General features: G+C 41.2%; 1 protein-coding gene across 4 annotated transcripts; it reads left to right on the top strand.

The window, feature by feature from the left end:
* The first annotated feature begins 1020 nt into the window (after nt 1–1020).
* On the top strand, nt 1021–17154 carry CCDC15 (coiled-coil domain containing 15). 4 transcript variants are annotated; one of them, XM_044437681.1, is made up of 11 exons: nt 1021–1251; nt 1965–2187; nt 3263–3412; nt 4520–4726; nt 6178–6285; nt 8066–8209; nt 9497–9613; nt 10808–10911; nt 11965–12171; nt 14843–14991; nt 16546–17154. In XM_044437681.1, exons 2-11 carry the CDS (start codon nt 2071–2073, stop codon nt 16662–16664), a joined length of 1422 nt encoding a protein of 473 aa, XP_044293616.1. In that variant the 5' UTR covers nt 1021–1251; nt 1965–2070; the 3' UTR covers nt 16665–17154. The 4 variants fall into 4 exon arrangements, with proteins under 4 accessions (XP_044293616.1, XP_044293617.1, XP_044293614.1 ...); XM_044437682.1 differs by having other exon boundaries at nt 1021–1269; nt 6178–6264; XM_044437679.1 differs by having other exon boundaries at nt 1021–1269.
* Nucleotides 17155–17160: the final 6 nt, after the last annotated feature.

Here is a 17160-nt window from a genome sequence, read left to right as displayed (position 1 = left end):
CATGTTAAATGTACACCCAGGCGAAATCGTGGCCAGCAGGCTTACTGGCATCCATCAGGGTGGCAACCAAGCCCCAGCCTGTCCCTCCCACTGTACAATCAGCACTTGCATGGAAGAGTGTCCACATACTCATCTGCGTGGAATACATGTGCACTGGGTTTTAATTGTGCACTGTTTGGGAAAAATTTGGCTGAAAAAAGAGATGCGTACAATAAAATCTGTTCTGTTTTTTCATTTCTCCCAGAAACAGCCACTGGAAACAGCTTTCTTTGCTAGGATTTGAAAGACACAGGCAATAAAAGCAATTTGGTAAGAAATTACATTTGTGGGGGCTCTTCTCTCACCTTCTGCTGCTATCTTAATAAACATTAAGCTGCTGGTATATTTTTTCATACTAGCAAGGGCGGTGGAATCCTTCTCTTCCATCCACGTGTTGATGCTACCCAGACTGAAAGAGATCTGGAGTTACTTCATCTGAATGAGGATTTGTTCCCAGAACCTGGTATTTTCGATATCAGAGGGTCAGTGCAACACGGTGGTTGGAATGTCGAATTATTAGTAATTTGGCCTGCTCCTTTTATTGCCTGTTTTGTAAAAGTTATAAATCTTGGATTATTATTTTCATATTTAATTGTTAGGCAAAGCACCTTGAAAGCAAAACCATCAGCCACTTTGTCTGCAGGACCTTTCTCTACCAGAAAGTTTTGTACTCGAGAACACGCAAACCCGCCCCCGGTTACAGCGAGCGCGTCTAAAGCACGGCCACCACACAGGGGCGGGGCCAGCGCTTAGGGGGCGGGGCCAGCAGCGGAGCGCCCACGTCCGCAGGCGCGGCGAAGGCGGTCCGTCGCGGTGTGACAGGCCCTGCCTTGCGTGTGACATCATCGGTGCGCCTGCCTCTCGGATTGGTGGCCGGCGTGGCAGTAGGCGGAGCTCGCATGCCGCCGGGCCGGAAGCGGCGCGAAAGTTCAAAGCGACGGTTGAGGAAGGGGCAGAAGTGGAGCGTGGAGAAGGCGCTGCGAAGCCGCTTCCGGCTCCGTGGCGGGGAGGCTTTTCCTTGGCTTTCCTCCCGGCCGTGGTGATCCCGCCCTAAGCGAGGCTTGTGGCCGTTGTCATGGCAGCGCCACCAACTGCCGTCCCGTATTGGTGTTGCCACGGGTAGTCCATGGAGGCCGGGATGGTCTGGAAGAAGCCTGGTTCCCTACCAGGCCTTCAGGAGGCTGCTTTGCCCGCGGCTCGGGAAGGACCCCGGTAACATCGCCGCTGGAGGTGGGATGACAGAGGGACAGGCTTCTCTGTGGGTCGGTTGGGCAAAGGGGGCGATGACTTTGCATGCTGTGCAGAGAGTTGGTAGATACTAGATTGATTCGCCCTGCCATTTTTAACCAAATGTAGGGGGAACGGCATTATAGGCATTATCATCATAGCTGCTGGACAGCATCTTTAAATCTAAGGGTGGGTTGTCACTGAAGCTCTCGGAAATATCATGTGTAAGAGGGAAATTTTCTTCCATGTGGTGTTTCAGAGTTAAGAAGCTAGTTAAACATTTAAAATGTGAGCTAGTGAATGGCTTATAATGGATGCATGAATTGAGGATGCTAAAGGGTCAATGATGTCAACACTATTGAATTAAATGGTCTCTTGGCGGGACTGTCAGTTCTTTGACCCTATCTCTGTAAACTTTACAGTGTAAAGTCTACCTTTAAACAGCAGTTTGATCTGAAGCAATAATCAAATGATCGTATTCCCACAGAAGGAACAAGTTCACTTGCTGTTTCTGCTGATGCACTCAATGAAAGAGATGAGTGGTCCAGCCTTTCTTTTTCTTTTTACTGGCCCACGATCATTCTCGGTTGCACAATACACAGCCTCATCTTTAAGATTACTTAGTGGTGTGTAAGTGCAGGCAGGTAACCTGCGTATGTCTAAAAGTCTTCATTAAGCTCAGTCTTATATTTCACCAGAGGATCCTTCCAGAAATCTCAGGCGTGAAACTACCCTGGTGCAGGGGTGCTACCGCCCAAGAAGCAACAGCTTAAACAGTGTCTTGGGAGAACAGCTGAGGCAAAAATGAGACCTCGGTCAGTGGCAACAAACTGGAATGTGTTGGCAGAGAGGACCCAGCGTGTGGCTCCTGTCAGAGCTTGGGTAGAGAGTGCCCAAGATGATGAAGAGAGCCCAGTTTTTGTGAGTACCAAGAAAAATTCACGGTCTGCTACAATATGTTTATATTTTCCAAAGCATCCTTTTATGTGAAAAATGATGATGTTTTCTGTGGATCTTCAGAGCAACGTATCAGCTATTGGCAGTGACTCTGTGACATCCCAGGACTCTGTAACTGGAGATTCAGCTGGAGACTTTCCAGATGGGGAGTCTGTGCTCTTACTGAGCTGTTGCCTCAATCTGACATGTATTTGCTTTTGTTAAACTGTTCAGTATCTTAACTATATTTTCTTTCTTAAATGCTTAAAGTGTCTTGTGGGATCAAACTAAGTTTTGTTCAGTCCAGCAACCAGAAGTGCTAAGTGGTGTGCCTGATTTGTACCAAATTACACCCTCCCCACACCCCTGCTGCATTCCAGCTGCCCCCACTACCTCACCAGAAGACCATCAGAGCAGAGTTGAAGCACCTTGCTTGGCTCTCCAACATTTGTTCTTTGGGGATTATGGTTTTTTTTTTTAAATTATATTTAGGTGGCAAACTATTAGGTGCTGCAAAGCAACAGGCAGTATGGCTTCGACTGGGCAAAATACTGTTTCAGGAGAAGGATAAAATGTTGCCTTCTCCTGTATGTAGTTATATCTCTCCTTTTGTTCATCTTGCCTACTGGGGTAAATTGGGGAGCAGTCTGAACCACCCACAATCCCTTTCACTGCTCCTTTGTAATGGCAGGTCAGCCCATAATAAAACTACATTCATGATCTGGTTAGAAATGAGGGAGTTGACCCCATAGATTCATCTGATTTCCCAAATTCCCATTTTTAAGAAGGAGTTAAGAAGCTATTTCTTCTGAAAGGCCTTCCCATATGAGTTTTCATGTGCATTTTATTTAATATTTATTTTATTAATATGTTAGTCTGTATTATTCACTGTTGGTTTTTATTTCTTGTAAACTGCTCAGAGCCCCTGGGAATGGGACTGGGTGTGTCTGTGTGTATATAGAGAGAGGCATAAATAAATAAATTTGGCCAGTGGTTCAACTGCTGAGATGCAATTTGCCATCCATTTTCTCTGGGTCTAAACAATGTTAATGTCTCTTAGGCTCTAGCAGCTCAGATTGAAGAAGAATATAAAGAACAGCAGAAAGAAAAAGAGAGGGTTCTGAAACGTTTTCAAGCAGAAGTGAAACACAGGGTGAACCAGCATGTTAAGCTGAAAAGAAAACAGCAGTTGCAGACATCCTATGAAGCAGTAAGGCAGTACTTTTTAATGTTTAGTTCTGCATTTATTAACTACACATGTAAATCTGTCTCCTAAAAGTGTTACTGTTTAAGCATAGCAGTCATTACAAATAGACCTTCAGCAAGTGAGAAAACTGCTTCTTGTTCATTAATCTCTTCTGCATTCCTAAACAACCCTGCAATGCCTATTTCTGATCATTTTCATTATAGTCGAATGCTGGGTTGTTTAGGGTTTAAACAAACCAAAGTTAATCCAGCAACAAAAAATTGGTTAATTCTGGATTGTTTAGATCATGAAAATACACAACTTCCTTGTAGATGTAATAATAACAATCAGAGACAGAAATTTCTGAGCTGTTTAGAAAACAGAACTGTGTAGCTCCTATGAACTCACACGTTGGGACACACAGTTGATCCAAGTTTAGTGATGTCATTTGAGATATCTATGGAAGTCTTAATTTGGTACTTTAAAAAGATGGGCAGAAGGTAGATTTTTAAATGTTTTGTACTTTAGCTGCCAGCATTCCTGATCATTGTCCATGCTGCCAGGGGCATCTGAGAACTAAAGTCCGAAATATAAAATAATACATTTGGAAGGGGTCACCCATCCAGATTTCAAACCAGCCTGATCCTGCTTAGCTTCCAAGATTAGGCAGGTTTGGGCACTTCAGGCTATATGGAAACTTATATCTGAAAATTGATGTTGTTTTATGCATTTTTCAACTTCTAATACAAAGCCTTCCTTGAGAATATGTGATTAGCATCTCTTATGTAGGTTTGTTTCTCATTAACGTATTCTTATAATACATGCAGTCCATTTGATCTGATTTCTTTTAAGTTGTTTACATGGCAGAGCATTAAAATTATTACAGTGTTCAACAATAAAAGATTTTTCCTCCTTCCTACCAGATAGAAAAATAATTTGTCAGTCTTAGAATCACTAGAATCTAAGTGACATAAATGTAAAAACTGATTATTAAAATCAAATAGAGGTATTATTTCAGGGTTTACATTTTTGTACTGAACCAATACAATTTTGATTACCTCCTGCTCCCCCAAATAATCACACTAGATGTAGATACATTCTGTCTCCTACCCTTCTTGTTTTTTTCTGCAGGCACTAAAGGAAAGCTCCATTGTGCTCAGATTCTCAGATTCTGCATTGCAGTTGACCCCCAAGAAAAGCACATGTTTATACAGATGCAACACAGATTCTGCAATCTGCAGTTCTGGCAGTAAGATTATATCTGAGCAGAACCCTAATTACCTGGTGGATTGGGAAAGAAAAGAACAAGACTTAGAGCTCTCAGAGCAAGCCAAAACTGTGAGCGTTGTTCTCTTTTCAGCCTGGGTTTTTGAGTTTTTTATCCTTAAATATCTTTAATCTCATATGCCTACCCATTGGGCAGAAGTTCTCTACTGTAAGCACTTGAAAGATTGCAAATGTTTTTATGAATGCAAAGCCATTCGTAGATGATAGATGAGCAAATCCTCATGAGTTAATATGTGTTACTTGGTACTGATAATACACCATTGGAAAACAACCCTGTTAGAGCTTCTGACAGCATGTTGTTGTGGCCCAGTGGTCAATTGTGAGACAAAGATCAATTTGGGAGCAGAAGACGGCATGCATGCTCGGGGACTGGAGCATCTTTCTGGCATTAATCTGCAGCAGAATGTTTTTCAGCCGGCCTCCACCCCACCCCTCCTATTTATAAACAGACCTTCCAAGTTGTCTGAGCTCAGACTGGCATGCTTTAAAACTTCATGATTTCTGCTCTTGTCGGAGTTCTTAATTTAAATGTTTGATTGCCATAGACCAGGAGTGGGCAGCCTGTGCTTTCCAGAGGATTTGGCAGCAGCTCCCACAGTCTCATTGGCTGTGTTGGCTGGAGCCATCCCTTGCTAGTGTGACAGTCACTAAAGCACTTCTTTGGATCGTATGTGAGAGCTTCCCATCTTCAAGGGACTGTCAGCTTTTTCCTTCTTGGACTCTGCTGTAGTCTATGGATAAAGGGCTGCCATGGCACTGACCTAATATTTTCTTGTGGATGGGCCTTTACATCAGAATCAAAGGTCTGAATCACAATAGTGTTCATGCTATTTAACCCATTTGCCAAGTGTGCAGGTATGAGGGAAAGTGTAACTCCAAAAAGTTGTGGTTTGTGATCGATTGTATTCCATTTCACTAGATTAACTCATGCACATACACACACCAGTCCCAGTTGCTAATGAGAGATCCTGTTTGCCTTGGGCCATTCCCCAGTTCTCTTTCTGCAGGTCCAATTTCTTTTATACAAGTTGTCCCTGGCCAACCGCTATATCAGAATAAGATGCTGGCTCCTAAATTGAACATCACTTGCCTGCCAACCACTTATCCAGATCATCTACTCTTAGAAGAAGAGGGCAAGTTCTGCTAGGCCAGTTGAATTGCATTATATTCATGTAGGAATTTGGAGAGTGTCTTGACAAATGCAGTGTATAACTAAAGGCTGGGTCAGAATGCGGAAGAGTAACTATATGAAGTTGAGTGTCTGGTATCTTTCTTTTTTTAAGTACATGAACATAAATTCTGGTATTTATCATGTTTACTACCATTGAAACAAAACACTAAATTTGCATTAAGCAGATGAAAAGAGACAAATCATATCCAAAACCTAATACAACTATTAATTGACCACCTATTTTTCAAGAAAGTTAAATCCTTCTTGAAAAGCAAGCATTAACTTTTTATAATGCTTAATTTTTCCCTTAATTTTATATACTTTTTCTCAGGTAAGGAAAACAGTGCAACAGGTCCGTAAAAGGCTGGCTTCTCGGAAAGCTGTATCAGAAGGAGATGCTCTGCCAGGTGGTGTTTGGGTGAGCCGTCTAAGCATACAAGTAACTTCCAGAGAAAATGATTTTTGTTACATCTAACAGGAGTGGCTTTATCAACTTAACTAACTGCAAAACATTGGTACTTACTACCAAGTAAACACAGTTATGCCACTAGTACAAAATTATTGCCAAATGTTGGATTTGAATGACTTTTTGAAGTTAGTATGTTGCATGAATTACCATATTCTTTAAAAGCTATCATGGTAGAATTTTTATTATAACCTCTTTCAGGCAAAATGGTAAGTATGGATTTTGTACTACATGTACAAGCAGCAGTGAGCCTTGGTTATGTATATTTCCCCGCCCAGCTATTCCAAAGGAAGAGGAAGTCTGGAACTTGGAGGCTTGCATTTTCTGTTTTAAATAAACCCAAGTCTCCAGTGATGGCCAAATGGCGGGACAGAGCTCTGAATATCTGAAGTATGCCAGGATGTACTGACTAAGTTGGGAAATACTTTTTAAAACTCCGGTTTAAAAATGAAAATCAATGTCTCTAAACTCCTTGTGGCCATGACTGGAGTGAGGAGTGCATGAACTCAAGGCTCACCTCTGCTTGGGAGCATAATGTTAAGCTATAGTTCTCATTGTTATCTCTTAACTGGGTCTTTGCCTATTCTTTGTTCGGGGCTTCCTTAGATTTTGCCCAATAAGTTCAGGTGAATTATTTTTGTAGAATCTGACAGTAAATCAGTGCTTCCTGAAAAATAAGATAGAAAGAATTTTTCCACAAAAACATTCTCTTTGCAGTGATGACTGTTCCTTCCAAGTCCACCCTGACTACAAGTCCATAAGTTCTAAAAGAGCATGATAGCCAAAAATCATTTCTATTAGTCTGTAAAAATATTTCAGAAGTTCCTCTGAACATGAAGATTGCTTTTCCCTTTCAAGAACCTCTTAGACTGAATTAAGGAAAAAGCTAACAGTAGCATTTCTGAATTTTTAATATAACTATATACAAAGATAATAGTCCTGTACTTCTGAACCCATGTGGATCTGTACTAAAATTTTAATTTGCGTTCTTAGAAAAAGCAGTTCAGAATTTATTTCTCCAAGTAACTTCAACCCAACAGGTATATTTGAAATTTGACAGTTGGTAACTACGCAAGTTCACACAATCCATTTAAACAGTACCAGATGTGTGTTTAGCTTTATCGTGTCCTATTAGGGCAATCGCTTAAAGTGGTGAGAGCATGATCCTATGATAGCTTATCTAGCTGTTTACAGTATGAAGCAACTGGGTAAAAGTTGCAGTTATGTTGTGATCTTGCTGTTCTGGAAAGTAATGCTCTGCCATTTTTTAAAACCCATGGTGTTGCAGTTGGATGTGACATTGTCATGTCTTCATTTGGGGCATGCCAAATCCCTATTAAAGCAGCAGAAAAATTAAAGGATTGAGGGAGTAAGGCTTCAAACACAATGCAGGCAAGTGGAGAGAACTGTTCCCTTTCTCTAGCAAGCAGGGAATGTTTAAAAACATTTTTAATCCAGTGTTGTCATGTAATTCAGAGTCTTACTGGGGGAAAATGTTTTGTTTTGCCATTTAAAGGCCATCTTGTTGCAGATTCTTTGGCCAGGGGTTCAGCCAGGAGAAAGGCTGAATGCCTAGAGCTTGACCATGCTTTAAAATAGTCCCACGTCATGGGGGTTTGGAAGAGACCTGAGGCAAGACTCAAACCAGATGGTTTGCAAACACATTCCAAAAAAGCTGTTCAGTCTCAGCAGAGTGTATGCATGTGATCCAGGGACTTGCAGGGATAATTTTACATCTTTTTTGTTTGAGAAGTCAGGCTCTTGCAAGACATCTCCAGGAAAAGCACAAGAGGGCGACAGTGGGGAGTTTCCTCTTGTGGGATACCATGACCTTCCAACAGAAATGCAAGAGCAGCAAGGAGGACCAGACTTGGAAGATGCAGGGGAGTTTCAAACAGTAAGATTTCTCTATTATCACGTGTGTAGCTGACATGTAAGAGCCTTACTCTTTGTTCAGATTTAACAGGAGTGGGATGCATATTCTTTGGCAGAATATTGGCCTTTCTGTTCTTTATTTCCTTGTGTTGGAAAGAACTTCGATAGTCAGGTTAGGGTAACAAGAGGTGGCTGTGGACTGGTTTGAGTAAGTTCGTGTGTGTATGTATGGGCTCCATACCATCATAGGTGTGAGTGCGTGTGATGGTGTTGGCACTGATTTTTATATGCTGCTTTTCCACATAGAAGTGACTCATAACACAAGAAGAACAATAGAAGGACAGGATTACATATCAAAGGATTACTGTACTCTATAGTGTAATACCAAATCATTTCACACCATAATAAAACAGGACAAACAAATAATTCGATTCAATTATGCTAATGTTATTTAACTTTTTCCAGCTTATTACACAATACATGATATATCAATCATTAAAATAGTGTCAACTGATATTATGTACTAAGTATTAAAGTAAAAAAGGCTGAGTCATTTTCCAGCATAGTCACTAATTAATAATCAGTTCCTTTAGGGTGCTAAATGCAAAGATGCCAGAATAATCTTATATTAGTTGAAGCAGATGAGTCATCAACATAGGTGCTGGAGATTCCAAAAAGAAAAACATGCCAAGGTATAGCCTTATAAATAGCTAAGCCAATGATACTTTTGCTAACTGAAATACTGAATTTTCCTCATAGTTTCCATAGTTTTCCTCTGAACTAGGTACCATACTGTTTTCTGTTCTTCTGTCATCAGATCATAGCTCAGGGTACAAACCTGGGAGAAACAAGTGCCTACTTTTGTATAGCTAAACCTGTTTTAAACAACCTTTTATGGCTTTATCTTAAATGCACTTGATAAGTTGGAATTGTCCTTTAAATACTTGCAGCTTATTTTGTTTCTGAAGAAATACTTCAATGATGCTTATATCCTATTCTGATACGATTTCATAAAAGGGGTACATCACGTCTACATTTGTTTAAGTGTCAGTGGCTTCCAAACTGTTCACTGAACCCAAATACACAAAGGGAATCAAAACTAGTACAACCAAACATGGAGTATGATCACATTGAAGTTAAAATTTCTGGATCATTTCCCTAGTGAGTTTTGTAACTTGCAATAAATAAGCTTTTTGGAAAGAAAAGGAAAAAGGACTACACATTAACACTTCTGCAGAAACTTTTCTATATTAAATGGTTTTTATAGAAGTCCTCAGGTTTGGTATTTATTGGTTTTTCCTCCTCGTAGGCTAACAGTGAGATACTAAAAGGTAACTATCCAGGGCCCTCTTCAGAAATTAACCCTGAGACTCGAGCTGCTCACGAATTCTGGCCTGGAACAGAAACAGAAGAATCAAAAAAGCAGGTATATAGTGTTAAATTAATTCACTTTGCAAATGAGCTTTCATGAGGACATCAATCAGGGCTGTGGTAACTGCAGTGCCTGATTGTCAGTCTCACTGCTTATCTTTAAAAGGCTGCCGAAGATTTTAGTGGTAAAAGGCAATGGTGCGTATACATGTGCCATGAGCCTAACAATTCAATGGCTACTGATCATAGCTTAAACGGATTATGTTGTGGGTTCCTTGAGTAAGCGGTCAAATGGTGAATTGCACTGCTGGATTTGCCGCAATACATTCAAAGTTCTGCAAGAATTCAAACATGGAGCTAATAAACTCCTGTCCTTTGTATGTACACCTACACCTTTTAGAGAAGTAATTTATGTGCTTTCAAATATCTGTGGAGCCTGCAATGATAGGGTAATATAAATAAATGCACAGTAATCTAGTCTGGTTTTGGACCTTGAGTGAGATACGGATTTGAAAGCCAACTAGACACTAGAATTTTCAACATTCATAAATAGGAGTCCAGGTAAAGTACAAAGTTATTTAATTTTTGGCCAGCAGAGGGAAATCTAGTTCAGAACATGCTTGTCCCTTCTAGCTGAACTGCAATAACTTGTATTGGTGTAACTCTTAATTGCAGCATGCAAATAATACGTAACTACTTCATTAAGTTCTTTAAATATACTTGTAATGATGAAACATTGAAAAGCGCTAGCAAATTATTATTACATGTCAATGACGACAGCCTAGTTTGCATGCAATAACAAACCATAATATAGGTAATCCAGAGTTTACCCATACGTTGTCTGCCAAACATTCATGCAAAATCATGCAAGATACCTTTGTTTTTACCTTTTGTTTGCATCATGTTTTTGTTTTTATATGCAATCAATATAACAATTTTGCATGCATTTGTTTTCCTTATATGCAAAAGCCTGGTCATCTAGCAAGCAATAAACCTGAACTGAATTGCGCTCAGTTGCATTAAATCTGAACTGAGCAATAAACTGAACAGAGAGAAGTTCAGGAGAGAAGGGGCCAAATGGCACTGGGTCCCAGGGCGGCTACCCCTGTGCAGCTGGCTCTGCTGCGATTACCACTGCCATTGCAGCAACATGGTGCTAAGTGTCCTCTGTGTGTCATCTGTACCATGACGTTGTGCACTGTCGGTTCCAAGATTTATGTCCCATTGCTCTAAAACTTTTGTTCTTTAGCGTCAAAGCCAATACCTGAGATACAGACGCCTCTTCATGGACATTGAAAGAGAACAAGTAAAAGAGCAACAACGGCAGAAGGAGTGGCAGAGGAAAATGGACAAGTACTTATGCAGTATATTACAATCCTTTTGCCACTGATGTATTTGGGCCATATGTTAAGAGCATGGGAACCAGAAGATATGTAGAAACTCTCAAATGTAGGGAACAGGTCCTTGATATAACAATGAAACAGTAGAAAAAATTTTAGTCTTGCAATTTACTGGAAACAGTCTTGAGAACAAAATTCTAGCCTTTCGGTTTGCCTTCCCAACTATGTTGTCTAATTAATTATATTTCCTGGCTATTTCTTCATGTAGAATTCTTTTACAGTGATCACAATGTATGTATTTTCTATTTTCTTAGCTCACTGGGCTAATAACCTAGTTGAATTTCTTTATGAAAGCACACACCCACTTTATTGCTCTGTCTTCACGAGGGAGAGGTAAGATTGCAAGCAAACAGAATATCCCAAACATGTGAAGTCTTACTTTGACCAAAAATTCATAAGCTTAGAAGAGTAGAACAGCAACAGTTTTTTTGCTTGTAGGAAGCAAAGTGTTCTGGAGGCTAGACAGGCACAATGACTCCATATATTTTCTAATACACTTTTTAATATTCGAAAAATTATTGGTCTTTTTGTGTTTTAAGGCAAAGGTATAAACCAAATAACTTTAAAATGGGAGTTTTGTATGGTGCTCTTAAGGTTCAAGCACATTATCTTAATCATCCTTGTATTCCACAGTTGTTTTTGCATTGCAAATTAGAAGCAGGGGAATTGGGGGGGCAGGCAGGGGAATGAGAAGTGAATGCCTACTGAACTTGAGCAAGGACTTCCCAGGGAACAACTCCTACCTGCTCTTTTATACTAGCTGTGGTCCCCCTCTTTGTTCTAGAGAACACCTGGTAAAACTGAATGCTGACAGGTAAAGTGAGAAGTTAGCTGTAACATAAAGGTGCAGTGTTTGCCAGCCCTGTACCATGCTGAAACCAAGGAATGTTTTAATGACCCTTTAAACCACTGTTTACTATTATTGGTGTATTTTGTATGGAAACTCAGTGCCAGAACTGAGAGCTGAATTGTGAAAGGCTGAATCAATGTCCATTTCTGCCCACAGAATTAAGAAAGAAAAGGAGCGTAGCCGCCATGCAGAGGAACAGAGGATACAGGAAATGGCCTCTCGGGGAAAAGCTAAGCCTAAAGGGAAAGCTTGTGAAAAACTGGAACAACTTACACTGGAGGATATGCAACAGAAGGAGCTAGCAGAAAGACAACAAAAGAAAGAAATAATGGAAAGACGACAGAGAAATAAAGAATATTCAAGGTGAGTTGAAATAGCTTAGTGGCACTCTTCATGTTCTAAAATCCCACACATAGGAATTAAGACTACAATTCCCAACAAAGCTTGCCATGGACCCAGTGTCTGTCTATTCCAGCATCTTGTTTCCTTCAGTAGTCAGACAGATGCTTCTGGTAGACCCACCAGGACGGCATGAAGGCAAGAGCCCTCCATTGTTTGTTCCTAACAAATGTGTCCAGAGACATGCCATCTGAACAGGACCTGGCTGCAACAAAGGCGGATGGACAGCAGCAGAGCTTGGGCTGCCATGTGTTCCTCCAGTATTTCTCCGACAGGTTAGAGCAGTGTCACAGCTGCTTCTGGCCAATAAAACTCTTTCGGTTACAGGTGCTGTAATGAATCACAGCAAAGTTGTTGGTGGTTGCTTGGTCATGTGCCTCAGCACAGCATGCCCTCATTATTTAAAATAGTTTCAGGGCCGGAGCCCTCACAAGATGGGTTGTTTTGCAGCCCTAACAGGTGGTAGCCCTGTTCCCCTATCCACTTCAGCAGTGGGATTAAAACCTTTAATATAATTAGCCGTACTTCAAGGGATTATTCATACATTTGTGCCTTTTTGTTGGTCAGTTCTACATGCAAGAACAGAGAGCTAACAAAAATTACAGTATTCAGGAAATTTCTCAGTTTCCTGGTGCATTCCTGAGGTGCCTTGAAGACAGTTCTAGCATGAAATTAGCAAGTTTGGTTCTATTAATTTTAACCATCAGGACTAGGAATTTCTCTCCTGTTGCAGGTGTTCTGCTAAGTTGATCTGTGGTGATACAATTGTTATGGTAAAACTGCACTGCTGCTTCTCTTGAGTGCTGAATAGAAATGCTTATCAGCACTAAGTGATTTTTATACTCTGCTTTGAGTCCAATTTAAGGTGCTGGTACTTGCCTATAAAGCATTAAAAAGCTTGAGACTTGAATGCCTAAAGGTGGTATTAATGTCACCTTTTGATAACGGTTTCCAGCTACTGTTTCATTAGCAGTGGAAAAAGCTGCCAACTAGTAAAAAAGTGTTTTTGGATCTTATTCTCCACTTATGGAATTCCTAAACACACCCAGCCAAGCTTGACTGGATTTAATTTGACTCTGTATTCTGCTATTTTATGGTTCTGATTTTTACTGCCTTTTTCCTGTGACTACTAGACTTAGTCATGCTTAATGTTAGAGCCATTAAAATTAACATGGCATCTTGATCAGGAGTAGCTTATGTCCCATTGACTTCAGACGATTTGATTCTGTGCTTAGTTGTGATTCTAAACTGTCCTGAAATCAACTGATACACAGTTATATATAGATATTTAATTAGAAAGCATACAAATTGTGCTTCATGCATTTCATGATCTTCTGTTAATTTCTAGATAACCATTCATAAATCTCACGAAGTGAGTTCTAGTCCACAGAAGTTTGTCGCAATAGAAACATAGAAACAGAGCGAGTCAGAAGGGGCCTCCCGGGCCATCTAGTCTGACCTCCGGCACCAGCCAGCTCACCATGTGCACGTCCAGCCTGTCCTTGGACACCCGCACCGATGGGGCCATTCCCTCACCGATGGGGCCAGAGAAGAGCAGCCGGACTGATCCAGAGGCTGCAGCGGCTTCTCTGTGAGAGGCTGCAGTTGGGACTGTTCTGCTTAGAAAAAGAGCAAGGGCAGACATAACAGATGAATTAAAAATTGTGCGCAGAGCGGGGAAAATGGAGAGGGAAGAATTTTGCTCCCTCGCTCATCCCATGATGGCAGGAGATTCAGGACAAATCGAAGGAAAGACTTCTTCCTGCAGCATAGAGTTAAACGATGGAATTTGCTGCCACAGAAATGGGAGATGGCCACCAATCTGGATGGCTTGGAAAGGGGACTGGGCAGATCCATGAGGCTCCCCGTGGCTACTGGTCTTGCTGGCCATGGGCGGGGGAGGTCTTGCACCCTCCCCGCTGGAGGGATCCTGTGGGCAGCTGTTTTGCCACCATGCGTATTTAGTGCTGGACCAGAAGGCCCTTCAGTCTGATCCAGCAGGGCTTTTTAAAAGTTCTAATGTCATTGCTCTTATTTACTGATCCCTGTCAGTTTTGAACTTCCTGTTACATATACAATAGCATTGCTTGTGTTGGGAAAATTCAGATAAATCCTGGTAGAAAACTGTTGCTTATATATGCCCTTGTGTTACAAAATCAAAGCTGCACCCCTTGCGCAGAAAGCACCGGAATTCCAAGCCAGGTTATTGTTTGGCATTTGCTGATACTTTAAGCAATGGGAACTGATAGCTTGCCTAGAGGCTGCCAGGGCTATTGTTTTGCTGATCAGTAGGAACTGATACGGCAGCCAGGTTAACAGCATTGCAACCACCCTCATTTGCATGCCAAGACCCACAATAATCCCTGTACCTCAGTGATCAATATATTACTCTCCTGTAATCAATACCATTGTACTGAGCCCCCTCTGCAGACCTCTCACCTTCTTCTGCCTGTGTTCCCCCTATTTTGCCATAAATCTAAGGTGTTACTAGATTTCCCTCCCGTTTTTCTTTTTTTTCCTTGTTGCACTTGCTATAACAGACTAACATCATTCAACTGCTGAAATGTTTACAAGACTGTGGGTCATCCCTGAAGCAGGCAAACAAAAATGTTTTGTGTGTGTTTGCTTACTTTAGATATGTGGAAGCATTACGTGCCCAGATGCGGGAGAAGATCAAAATGTACAGTATCAGTTTGCCTCCGTTGTGCTTCTGTGGGTCAGATTTCTGGGATGCTCATCCTGATAATTGTGCCAACAACTGCGTATTCTATAAAAACCACAAAGGTATTGGGCTTTCTGAAATCTACACTGATTTCATTAATAAACATGGTTCCGAATTCTGCATGTAGATAGGAATACTGGTATGCATTGGAACAGTTAGTGCCTGTAGTCCATTGAGAGACTAAGAAATACCAATTGCCTTTTAAGCATGGATACCAAAAATACATTTCATTCTGGTGGACTTTATTCCTTCCAACAATCATGGCGATTTGAACCAGATTTCTTCTCCCTAATTGACTGTGGGGTCACGGTTGTGGCACACATTTGACTCTTGCATGTGACTGATTACTAACCTCTCTCTTTTAAGAATCTGGCATGTTTCAGTTTCTGGAGAAAAGCAGGGTGGGGGAAGAGATGAATCTCTCAACATCTTGGAACTTCAGAGTGGGGTATCAAGGGAGAGAGAACAACTTCTGAGTTAGGGTAGGACACTTTCTTTCATCTAACTCTCTTTCTTGTCTTCAGACTCAATACGCTTTGATACAAATTTGGCCCCTGCTTAAATGGCAGAGCATTCTAGTTCTGTGCGAAGGGTAACTGATAATAAGTGAGGGTGCAGTCCTGTATGTGTAGGTCTTTTTGTTTGTTTGTGTTGTCTAAGCAAGTCCCAGCATTCCAGAACCAGCCATGATGTCTCTTTTTTGGTCTAGATATGCACAGGACTCTGCCTTAAGATATGCAGCCATTATTTACATATGGGCAAATCCTTAATGTGCAACAGTACAATGTAAGCAAAATTTCTTCTACCTAGAAGAATGTATTCAAAACTGGAAGCCAACCCATTTCCCATTCAGAACCTGCGACCAAGTCGGCCTTTTTCTTAAAGAGAGGTGAAGAGGTAGTGGAGTTCTATATTTCAAGCCAGTCTCCCCACCATTCAACCTTCATCCTCTGCCTCTCCCAAGCTATTATCAGCTAAGTAATTGTACCTTCTGCATGATCATGCCAAAGATTTTCCTTTGGCCAATTTCAATTCAGCAAATTGCTTAATTATTGCGGATTCTATGGAGCTTCTCTCCAAGTGGAGAAATGTCTTTGTCAAAATAGGGGCTGCATTCATTACTTAATTCCTGACCCCCAAACTGACATGAAACAAGGGACTGCATCCCGGTCAACTTGAGGTGTGTAAGAGCAGCACTTTAGGGCCACACCCAAGATCCATTTGGTTCTGGATCCTGTTTAGGACAGTGGCCCAGCTGATGCATCTGGAAAATTGTGAGCAGAGCATGAAAGCCACAGTCCTTCCACACCTTTGCCCACTAGACATTGGTATTCAAGAGTATTTTGCATAGCCAATTTATAGACCTATCTTTCATGAATCTACCCTTGCCTTTTAAGTCAATGGCTGCACCTTCTGGCAGCATACTCCATGAACTTGTTCATTGGTTGAAGAGGTACGTCTATATGTATTGAATCTATGGCATTTATTATCAGCATGGGGTAAAGAGTTGATTTTCTACACTGCACATAATTTTTGAAATGTGTATTTTGCCTTGCCCATCCTACACATGTTTTCTAAAGCAATACAAAATCTAATTCTCTTTCATTCTTTTTCAGCATATGCTCAAGCCCTGCAATCTGTCATTTCGTCTTGCAACCTTCTTGACGGGGGTTCAAACTCAAGGCTTGCTGTCCACTCATTTGCTACCGTACATGCTCATTCAAAGCATTCCTGAAAGAAAGAGAACTTTGGAACAGATGCTTCTTTTTCAGCTCCAGCTGTTCAGCCAAGGCCTTTGCAAGTAGACAGCACAAACACACAGGTTTGCATATCTAGCCTCATCTGGATTGTGCCCCAAGTCCTATTAGAAATAAAAGGGGGGAATCCTCCCCTCAAACACTTTTCTTCCTTTTTCATATTAATAATCTAGGTTTTACTTCCTATAAGATACTATGTTGAAAACCTCAGACTTTATGTAATGTGTGAAAAAGGGTTTTGATTTTGAGCATAGCCAGACCTGTGCACATCAACAAAATTTGGCTCAGCCAAAGTTGACTGATGGCACTTGAGGTCTGAGGCTTTGCTTGTGATGTCTTTGTGAGGAGTTACTATATCCATTGCCTGCAGCATTAAACAAGGTCCATTCTTTGGATGGGGATTATTCAAAAAATCCCTGGGTCTGTCTGGGTCTCACATGGAAGCCTTCCCTCCTCCTCCTCCTCCTCCTCCTC

The sequence above is a fragment of the Varanus komodoensis genome, unplaced genomic scaffold, assembly GCF_004798865.1.
Source record: "Varanus komodoensis strain SLA01 unplaced genomic scaffold, ASM479886v1 scaffold30, whole genome shotgun sequence".
In the NCBI taxonomy this organism is placed as follows: domain Eukaryota; kingdom Metazoa; phylum Chordata; class Lepidosauria; order Squamata; family Varanidae; genus Varanus; species Varanus komodoensis.
This window is presented reverse-complemented; position numbering and strand designations above follow the sequence as displayed.

Bases quoted from the DNA above. Each gene is read 5' to 3' on its own strand.
- CCDC15 (XM_044437681.1), top strand. From the start codon at position 2,071: ATGAGACCTCGGTCAGTGGCAACAAACTGGAATGTGTTGGCAGAGAGG. The intron at 9,614-10,807 runs GTATATAGTGTT...TTTGTTCTTTAG, and splicing joins CAGAAGAATCAAAAAAGCAG to CGTCAAAGCCAATACCTGAG. The intron at 10,912-11,964 runs GTACTTATGCAG...TTCTGCCCACAG, and splicing joins TGGCAGAGGAAAATGGACAA to AATTAAGAAAGAAAAGGAGC.